The sequence below is a fragment of the Poromitra crassiceps genome, assembly GCF_964638095.1.
Source record: "Poromitra crassiceps genome assembly, chromosome: 22".
NCBI lineage: Eukaryota > Metazoa > Chordata > Actinopteri > Beryciformes > Melamphaidae > Poromitra > Poromitra crassiceps.
This window is the reverse complement of record NC_139647.1, coordinates 14,278,490-14,289,388: the sequence shown is the minus strand read 5'-3', so window position 1 is coordinate 14,289,388 and position 10,899 is coordinate 14,278,490. Positions and strand designations below refer to the sequence as shown.

The window sequence follows — 10,899 nt, the reverse complement described above, 5'->3', positions numbered from 1 at the left end:
CAGCTTTTTAAGAATACAATTCAAGCACTTTCAAGAAACCAAAACCAAACATTTCCAGACTGTCAAAGCCTTTATCATCACATCTAATTGTTCATGTAAATGCGATCACGAAAAATTGTTTACAATATTCCTTTACACCCACAGCACAGCAATCAATGTATATTGTCACTGTTTATTTGACCAGTTGTTCAGATTAACTTTGATTGTATGTTTTGATCATGATTATTTAATGCTTGCTAATTTCCAGAGTAACGGATCACCAGGGGACTTTATTTAGCTGTTCTAGCCTTCTTTAGTGTGTAATTATTTTCAAACTTTCATTTGAAAGACAAGATTATTGTGAAAACCAAGCACTTTTCAAGTCGTATAAAACTCCATAACATTTCCAGGCAGACTATGTTCTTGATTGGATGTGATTTTGGTGCAGACTGCAGAGACTATGTCCTTGACTGGTTGTGATTTTGGTGCATACCCTATGTTCTTGACTGGTTGTGATGTTGGTGCAGACCCTATGTTCTTGACTGGTTGTGATTTTGGTGCAGACCCTATGTTCTTGACTGGTTGTGATGTTGGTGCAGACCCTATGTTCTTGACTGGTTGTGATTTTGGTGCAGACCCTATGTTCTTGACTGGTTGTGATGTTGGTGCAGACCCTATGTTCTTGACTGGTTGTGATTTTGGTGCAGACCCTATGTTCTTGACTGGTTGTGATGTTGGTGCAGACCCTATGTTCTTGCAGGGTCGGTTCCAGAACAAGATGACTAGGGATGCATCCTAGATAGGAAGGGGTGCAGATGCCCGGCCGAAGGCCGCCCGAAAAATTTGACATGTTATTTTGCTAAAAATAATGCATTTTACCATCATTTCAGGTAGAATGATAGCAGCCAAGCAAGAATATTTCAAGTGTTGGAGATGTTTCAAGTGCTTTACTGAAATATTTGGACCATATAATGATAATACAATTATCTCAACCTTAAAGGAGAATTTCAGTTTTTTTTACCTGGACCCCTCTCCTCACATTAATTATTATCTGACGACTCACCCAGTGATCTCCGCAGTGTGTCTGGCCATCCTACGCGTTGTTTTGAGATCAATACTCTCCAATCCAGTCGTAAAATAGAGCTCCGTGGGGGCCAAGTGGCAGCCTGTCTTTCCTGCATCTAAATAGCCAGTTTTATTACCGTTTTCGCCACATATCGTCCTAATCTCATCCCTCAACAACCACCAGACTGATATTTCCCCCCGGGCTGTTCCCTGGAGTCTCCCAGGGATCAAATTACCTCATTCGTGATCTCGGTCACCAAGTCTCGTCAAGTCCCGCGGGTTTACGATTCTGGCTTGTGGAGAAAGTTAACACTTACAAACAGTTTGCAATTGAACTGTCTAATATGGGAATAACAGGACTCTGTTTCGGGGGAGATTTTCTCAGACGAATGCCTCTTTTTTATACATTCAACCAATTCATTTAATTCCCCGGGCCTAGGAGTCAAACGAGTGAAAGCAGCATTACTGACATGTAGAATTCACATTGTAAGGCATTATATTATTATTGTACGCACAGAAAGACTTTGCACAGAGAAAACATACCGTAGTAACATATTACCTGAGACAGATTCAAGGCAAATATTGATGATATAATTCTACATGACCCTGCACTACAAGATCAATACATTCATGAGTGATCACTTTAAAGGGATTTATGGTGTTACTGACAATCATTTTCCAGTCCAGGCTAGTCAACTTCATCTTTGGTCAAAATACAGATACACCGGACGTTCAGCTAGTGTAGCGGTAGATTCCCTACCTACAAACATGAGGGTCGCAGGTTCGCACCCCCGTGTCACCTCCGGCTTGGTTGGGCATCCATACAGGCACGATTGGCTGGTGTCTGCGTGTGGGAAGCCGGATTAGGGGTATGTGTCCTGGTCACTGCACTAGTGCCTCCTCTGGTCGTTCGGGGCGGGGTGGAAGGGAATTGGTGGGATTAGCGTGATCCTCCCACGTGCTATGTCCTGCGGGTGAATCTCCCCGTCAGGTGAAAAGAAGTGGCTGGAACTGCGCATGTGTCGGAGGAAGCATGGTGCTAGTCTTGGCTCTCCCCAGATCGGCAGAGGGTGGAGCAGCGACTGGGGCAGCAGGGGGAACGATTGGCCAAGTACAATTGGGGAGATTTTTTTTTAGATAAACCTATCAGTTACACAATCATGACTGACTGAATTCACCAGCATATTTTTCAACACTGATTTATAAGATGAATGAATGATCTTGGGTGAGTCAGTGCCTGTAGTAGAAAGTGCAATGCCTCCCAACAACCACTAGAGGCAGATAGGCTAACGGAGAATGAATGGATGAATGAGTTGTTAAAAATGCGATGTTTCCCAGTGAGTTGCTCTTGTCACCATAAGAAATAAAATTAAAGGTTTTCACGGCCATCAGTTAAATTCCTCCATTGACATCGAAAAAAAAAGAAAAAAGAAAATAAAATAAACAATCTTGACAACTGAAAAAAAATAATCTCTCAATGCAAAAACAATGCAACTAAGAACACTGTAATTTTCCCAATATGCCTAATTGTCATAGATCGTAGAATGGCCATGTTCTTGGTTCTTAAAACGTGCCAAAAGTTCGCCTCTCATAATCCAGTTAATTTGGTTCACCTTCATTTATCCCTTGATTTATGACCACAGTGTATTGAAAAGCTTGCAAACTGCATCCTGTGTGTTATTTCTTGTGGCTCTCCACCATAACATAGCTCTGTGCCATGTGCTCATCTTCTCCTCCTCTGCCTGCCCTCTCTCCGTCCCGTCTCTCCGTGCCGGCTCCCCCCGCACAGCTGTCGGCTCCCCCCGCACAGCTCTGACAGTCCGCTATGTTGCAGTCGGCCAGCGGTGACGGGTGACACAGTATGGGCTGCTTCTGCTCCTCCTCCTCCTTTAGCTCCACCTCTTTTCTCCTTCCAGAGTTCCTAAGCAGCATGGAAAAGTATGGAATTAGATGTTTAGACATTTCAAAGTCTGGATATTTACACACAAAAAGTATGGAAAAATATGTTTCCAGCCCCTATTCTGTTTTCTAAAATATACAATCACAAATAACCAATTATTAAGGTTGTCTGAACATTTATGAGTCATGGGCTGGCTTGACAATCCCAAATATGAAGCCTGGTTGGCTAAGGATTCCAAATGGGAAAGAAAACTACATGCAAATGTTGTGTAAAATTGTTCGACATCTCCAACATGGGGGAGGTGGCAATTGAAAGTCATATGCAAGGACAGTAGTCTTGTCACAGCGTCCTCTGCACCCAGAGTCACAAAGTTTTTGGCCCAACCCAACGAGGGACCGACGCAACACAACAAGTAATGAACTTATCTAGGTTTGGTGTTAATTGATTTCTATGAGCTACAGTCTAGCTACATTTGTGTGTGTATCCCTTTAAGACCGTGAACTCTTCTGGCAATTATTTGGTAACATAATAGTCAGAATGTAACATACATGTTAAACCATTTATTTACATAATAAACATCTAGATATTTGTACTCAGATGTCTGGAAAGATTTATCGAGAAGTCTGGAAATGTGTCTGGAAAAGTATGGAATTTTGAAATGGAAAATGTGTAGGAACCTTGCCCTCCTCTTCTCTTTAACGTTGCTCTCCGCACATCTTGTTCTCTCCTCTTCCTGCACATGGCGCTGGCCCATCCTCTCTGCGAGCTCTTTGAGCTGCTGCTGCTCTTCTTCCATGCAGCTCAGAGAGCGGGGCTCCATGTGTTGCAGGCCTGTGACAGTGAACATGGTGTCACATTTAGATTGCGGTGCAGCAACCAAAGCTTTTGCACAAAGACCCTTTATGCCAACACAAGAAAACAACACACAAAGCATCTCTACTCGAAAGAAAAACATCCCACCCATTGGAATTTCAAGGCAAAAATGGATAGTTCTGCTTGAACCCGTTCATATGGACTCTTCAAGGTAAACGCCATGCCATTTGAAGGCAGCATTATTGTGAGCAGCCCAACGCACACCTGCACAATAAGCATGCTATTGATTTGATCAGTATCTTGATATAGCACATTAACACGGATTTAAACAAATCTGTGAACGAAATAATCCTTTTGTGTGCATAGAAAAAGTCTTAGATATTTTTATTTAAACTCGTGAAAAATCGGAGCAAAAACACAAGTGTTGCGTTTATTTTTTTGTTCGATAGGTATTACATGAAAAGCGTGTCCAACTGCTTGAGGGAGAGTCTTGGTTTTACCTGCTGCAGCCTGGCGGTTTGTCCGGGCAGGAGGCTCCGCTGTGGGTTGAGGCTCTCCAGGCTTTGGGGTCCGGTCCGGGCCGGCTCCAGCTCTCAGGGTGATGTGCATGGAGAACGCCTGAGGGCCACTGGGACCGTCAACAGCTCTGCCTGCCTCACTGCTACTGCTGTGAGCACTGCCCCCTCTGGTCGTAGTGACGCTCGTCTTTTGACCGTCACTGCACACAGCGACAGCACAGCTGCTCCTACCTTCACCGCTAAATATGTTAGCGGCTTTGCTGCGATCCGTTTCACTACCAACACTGTTAGCTCGACTACTAGCTTTGCTGTCGGTAGCATCATTGTTGGTGCTGACACTATGAGCAGAGATACCGTTTCTGCTGTTACTTGCTCTTTGTGTTTTATCCTGCAGCAGAGGACGCCCCCTGATGGCCAGGTCAGGGTAGTTTGTCTGCATTTCCAAGATGGATTTGTCCTCGGTGAGGATGTGGCCACGCCGAGGCTTGGGCTGGGGTTTGACTGCAGGCCTGGCCTCCAAGGACAGAGGTACCTGGACAAATAGAAAAGAACCGCCATAGTTTCTGTACAAAGATCATTTTTCACTGAAGCTCCTCAGATGGGATCACAATATAAATATATATATATATATATATGCTCTGTGATTGCTTCCTCTGCTCGATATCAAAACACCAGCACTGTATTGAATTGTTTATGTATTGAATCAAATTGACAATAATAGCATTAAAAAAATCTGTTAAGGTTTTTCAGTTTTCTCTTGAGGATGAGTTTTTCACTATTGCGCTAGTGACCAATAATGATAAGATAAAACTTTCACACACACACACACACACACACACACACACACACACACACACACACACACACACTTTATTTCATCATGATCATCATCCATCATGAAAGATGGTACTGTAAATGATAATATTGAATTACTGCTAACTAAACTAATGTTATGTCAGTTATGTTTAGCAGCTAGCTAGTTAGCATAGGGGCAACATTAACAAGCCAGTTAGCAGAGAACATTAGCAACTGTACGTGCAACTTTACATGTCAAATTTAGTTTAATGATTGAATATGTGTTTTGATAGATATAACTTCATGCTGTGCTGAAAATCAAACTTCAGGTTATTTAGAACATTCTAAATGTTTTTAAAAGTAATGCTCTACACAGTGTATGCCACCATGTTGATGTGGTAAATTTATCTCAGAAACCTCGGGGGTTGAGAAATCTTGTCCGATGTTCCTACTTGGAATTCCGACTTGAGGGGTCGTTCCATTACAGTTTTCCTACTAGGAAGTCAGAAATGACACAGTGCTGTACAGACCTGTGAGCTCTGATCGCACTGCTTTGCTCCCAACTCGTCCTCCTTCTCGCTGTGCTCAGCCAGACGTCTGGACAGCTCCCCGTCCTCTCTCCTCTCCTCCTCCTCTTGCCCTGCTGTCGTTCTTGTGGCAGGGTCTTCCGTTTGATGCCCCACCCTCCTCTGGAGAATCTCCATCCACTCCTGCAGTGCAAGATTACAACAGTTGCATGGAAGCCAGTTAAAATAAGACCGATTTTATTTTTACTTAATACCGGACTGGCCTACTTTCACCCATGCTTGTAGGACAGAGCTGGGCTGTAGTTTGTGTTAAAAATGTCAGCAGTGTGAATAAGGTCAATTATGGCCGTAAAGGGTTCACACTGGCTTCTAATATCAGAAGCAAACGAGGACAAACAGTTGCGAAATGGTTTCAACTTAACTCATTTAAATCCAAGCTTAAACTCTCTCTGATGAGTCACACTGCCACATAAATCACAATTACACCTCACATCGCCATTTTAATTTCGATTGCTCTTAGGGTTTCTTTTTTGTTCTTTTTTCTTTTTCTACAGTTGTTTTGTTTCCTCTCTCTTGTTGCGGTTATATTGCTACTTTGTACAGATTCTTACATGTATTTTTGGTTTCTAAGGTAGAGACCAGGTAGAGACCAAGCATCAGCCCAGTTAGGGTTTCATGTCTCTACCTGCACATTGTTTTTTCGTTTTGCCTGTTTCTGATGTTAAAAATGTGCAAATAAAAATAAACATAAACATAAACACACAGTGTCAGTGAATTAGCCTTTTGTAATGTTACAAGACTAATAAAATGTGATGACAGACATGGGCGTCCGGGTAGTGTAGCGGTAGATTCCCTGCCTACCAACACAAGGGTTGCAGGTTCGTGCCCCCGTGTTGCCTCCGGCTTGGTCGGACGTCCATACAGGCACGGAAAAAAAAAAGATGACAGACTTACAAACAGGAACATACCTGTAGAGCAATTAAACCCAAATGGTCCAAAAATCCTTGAGCAGCTCCGCACTGATAGAAAAGTGACCGAGACACCAGTTTTCCGCTGTTGCTTCCTCACTCCAAAACCTCTCAACTCTGCCATAAGTCCGTTTATACGGAAGCTAGCCCAACGCTTACCAGGAACTCTTCATATCATTGAACGGTACATGTAAAAATGGCTCCGACCATCCAGGAACGTTGATCTGAGAAAGACTGTTCTAGGCTGTTGATCCCTTGGATTACCTGTGGTCCTGGTTGATCATCCAGGAGCTCCAGCAGGTGCCGACATTCCACCCTGGCCAGCAGCAGCTCAAAGCCCACCATCATGGCTTTGTCTGGGCTAGCATCCTCACTGAGTCTGTATTGGCTGATCCTAGAACAGAACAAGTTAGATGAAACTGTGACATTTTCATAGAAATTATATGAATGTATATATTATATAAATACGTTTTGCCACTCTCCATCACTTATAAAACATAACCGTGATTCAACTACCAGTTACATTTGCTGTTTGAAACAAAACCATTCTGTCTGGTAGCTCTTTCCTGGGAAAAAAAATACTCTGGAACACAGGAAGTGATGCGTTTGTCTGGAATCACTATAAGAACTGGGTAGCTAGTTAGCATGAGCAGCGATAGCCACCATGCTCACATGACAGAGAGGTTTCAGTTCCTGTACATTGTGTGTAGAAAGTCAAAAGTGCAGAAAGTTGAAGTGTGTTATGGAACCCTGGAAATGCCGTTCCTGTGAGAATGGACGATTAGTCTCCTTGTTTCCGAGCTTGGGAACCTTGGGATCTGCCAGCTGATGTTTTATTTGCTCTGGCAGATGCGTCTGGTCCCCCTCCTGTTCAGGCACATTTCCACCCGACCTGAAAATGGTCGGGCCAATCACAACCATTTATCTCATATGGGGTGGGGTGATACGACGACTGACAGAGGAGTGCTGTTCGTCAACAACCCAGATTAAATCTGATTGGTTCTATCCAATTGCGTCTAGAGGCATTTTGGTCTGTGCCCGTTGACAACGTTCCCTGGAAATCGAAATTGAAGAGTGAGAGTTTCCAGACTGATTTGCATTTGATGTCACTTGTTCCCTAGTCTCTCCCCAGACTCAAATATGACGTTGAATCGCTGCGCTCCGCATACTACATAAATGAGTCCGTACCACTTCACAGCCACTGCTGGGGTTTGGTGGGCACGTCTAGGGGGGTGAAATTGAATGAGTGACAGGTCGTAGCACCAATGAGAGAGTGGTTCGAAAAATGGGCTGCGCCTCCCGTGTTGTCTGATCGCAAAGTCGTTGCTGATTGGGCAGGACTGTATCCATCCCTGGCATATGACTGGCCAAGTGAACGGTTCCCTCCCATTACCAGCCGGCTGGGGGGAAGCCCAGACCCAGAGAGAGCTCTGCAGCATGCAGTAACGTAGTGTATCAGCGTAAGAACTCTCATGAGTCTGGCGTCAAGACTACTTGTTCCCTACCTGTGTTGAGTGGGGCAGGTCCTACCTGTGTTGAGTGTCTGTATGGGGCAGGTCCTACCTGTATTGAGGGTCTGTATGGGGCAGGTCCTACCTGTGTTGAGGGTCTGTATGGGGCAGGTCCTACCTGTGTTGAGGGTCTGTATGGGGCAGGTCCTACCTGTGTTGAGTGTCTGTATGGGGCAGGTCCTACCTGTGTTGAGGGTCTGTATGGGGCAGGTCCTACCTGTGTTGAGTGTCTGTATGGGGCAGGTCCTACCTGTGTTGAGGGTCTGTATGGGGCAGGTAGCCAATAGAGGCCAGGACTGACTGGATGGTGGAAGTGGTTAAAACCGGCAGGAGATGGTAAACAAATGGACCTGTAAACGTCTGACAGAGACACAAAGAGAGATGGAGAAATCAATGTCACTGGTATTTGAATAAATATGCATTTTTGGTACCTTCAACTATGGTTTGGGAGTGGAAATGGAATAGTGATAGAGCTAAAACATCAGGATCTGGAGGTAGAGTACATTTAATATGAACTCACTCAACTTTGTTAATGTCACTGTTATATTTTTGTCCCATTTGTTTCTTCAATATTCTCACAAAATGTTTCCCGGCGAGAAAGACAAAAGATTTTATTTTATTTTTTACTTTGACTAGCAGGTGTGGCCTATTTCATGCGAGAGAGAGAGACAGACAGACAGACAGACAGACAGACAGACAGACAGACAGACAGACAGACACAGACGCAGACACACACACACACAGACATGTGGAATGGAGAGATAGCTAAAGAAAGAATTGTTACTTTATTTGGTTAGTCCGCCTCCAGACTCTACAGAGTATTCGTAACATTTCAACAGTTTATTAGTTAATAGTTGACGTTCAACACTTCCCGTTCCAAAGGCCACACCTGCTGCACTGCACCTAGTGTCATATGTACGCTGTATATACACTATGTAATATGTACGCTAGGTATGTTCATGAATTGTCAATTGTCACCTTACTTTATGCTGTTGAATATCTAAACAGTTGTTGAAGGTTTACACACACACTGTGTGGACCAAATAAGTGTTCTACCAAAGAAGCCTGCTCCTGCTCCCTCCAGCCTCCACCAAGTTGGCCTCACCTTCAGGGTCTTGATCTCATTCTTCCAGGGTGTGAGGAACAGGTTGACGCAGAGCGTCTCCAGCAGCTCGGTGGCTTTGATGAGAGCGGTCAGGTGGAGTCTCCAGTCTGTGGCCGCCTGGCGCCCTGACCCCGGCCTGTCCAACACCGCCTGGGAGAAGGGGAAAGTTGTGAACACTGTCTCCGGGCTCTGCTCCGCTTCCCCCAGCCTGAGGAGGCGCGTTGCCTTCACCCCCAGCGGGGCATCGGGCTTCCCATAGTCCGCACTCCCCATCTGCCTGTAATGACCCACATACTCGTCATAAAGCTCTTGGCGGGATGTGAGCGGCGGTGTTCCCGCTCCGGTACCGTCCTTCATGACTTCACACCGACCAAACACCGTCTCGTCGTCGGTCCTGTCAAACAGAAACTACGGGACGAGGAAGTGAGAGCCACCACGCTGCTCTTCGGTTAACGTTCATTTTGCCCACTAGATGTCGCTATGCACAACGAAACGAAAAATCTTAATTCTATCCCTGAATGTCCTTAGTTAAACATTAATTCGTTACCGGTATATCCATTAAAACATATTTAAAAAAGTAATGTTAGTGTTAGCCTAATGTAAATGAATTAACATGTACGTTTATTTTAAGGGATTATTGGTTCCTAGAGTACCATAGCAAGCAAGAATATTTTCATACTTTTGCATCATCTACTCCGACTTGTATTTGTGTTTATCAGTTATATATTTCTAGTCAAATGGAACTCAATTGTTTATAAATACAATTATTTGTATAGATATTATTGATAGATAGATTATCATTGTTATATTCCCATTAGTCTCGTCTCGTCTATATTACCATATCTTTAGTATAATATATTAGCTATAATAAATAATAGACAGAAATCTACAGGAATACAATGTAAATGTACTTTACAAATTATATTTTGAAAGTAGAACTGAATCACTGGAGGCTTAAAATAGTTCCACAGCTCTAAAACGGTAACCTTTCTTGCAGCCATTCAGAAGCACATTGTTGGCAGCAGCACTGTACTCAAATTTACTGTCACTTCAATCAATTAGCCAAGGGGATTAATATAAAAAAAGATGAGATGAGCCAAACACTGAAATATAATCTATCCAATTTCAGAGAAATCAGAAACTCGCTCACTACTGTGGCATCCAAGATCTTTTTAAACGCAATGATTTTTTTCTCATTTCTCCTATTGTCTATCATGTTGGTCTCAGGCAAAAATAAGACAACCCTAAAGCCGCTTGAGTCTCTTCATAAACAAGCCCTGAAAATATTCGACAAGAAACCACGACAATATCACCACGGCCGTATAACCTCCTGATATAAAATGTAACATTTTGAAAATACAATCATGTACTCCAATATCCGTATGGTATTCAAGATGATACATAATGCTGCTCCCCCACCCCTAAAGACCTTTGTCCAACTCTGCTCTGAGATCAGCAGCAGAACTACAAGGTCAACCTCAAGGGGGGAGTGTAGAGTTCCAAAAAGAGGCTCTGCCTTTGCTCCATCCTGCTTTTCATTTAAAGCCATAAAGGATTGGAACAAACTCTCCACTGACATGAACGCCTGTACAGATTGTAACACTTTCTCACGTGAAGTCAAGAAATGGATTATAAATAACCAACATACATTAGTTTGCTTTATTACCAATTCCTTTTTCAGAGCTGCATAATGTGGTATTATACACTGTGCAGTGCAT

At 43.5% G+C, this 10,899-nt stretch overlaps 1 protein-coding gene across 1 annotated transcript; it reads right to left on the bottom strand.

Moving 5' to 3' along the window:
• On the bottom strand, positions 1–9,566 carry LOC310796544 (uncharacterized protein). The gene is made up of 7 exons (XM_083658750.1): positions 9,182–9,566; positions 8,327–8,436; positions 6,830–6,959; positions 5,601–5,780; positions 4,258–4,807; positions 3,622–3,775; positions 1–2,965 (listed from the first exon to the last, which is right to left on the bottom strand). Exons 1-7 carry the CDS (start codon positions 9,536–9,538, stop codon positions 2,722–2,724), a joined length of 1,725 nt encoding a protein of 574 aa, XP_083514876.1. The 5' UTR covers positions 9,539–9,566; the 3' UTR covers positions 1–2,721.
• Positions 9,567–10,899: the final 1,333 nt, after the last annotated feature.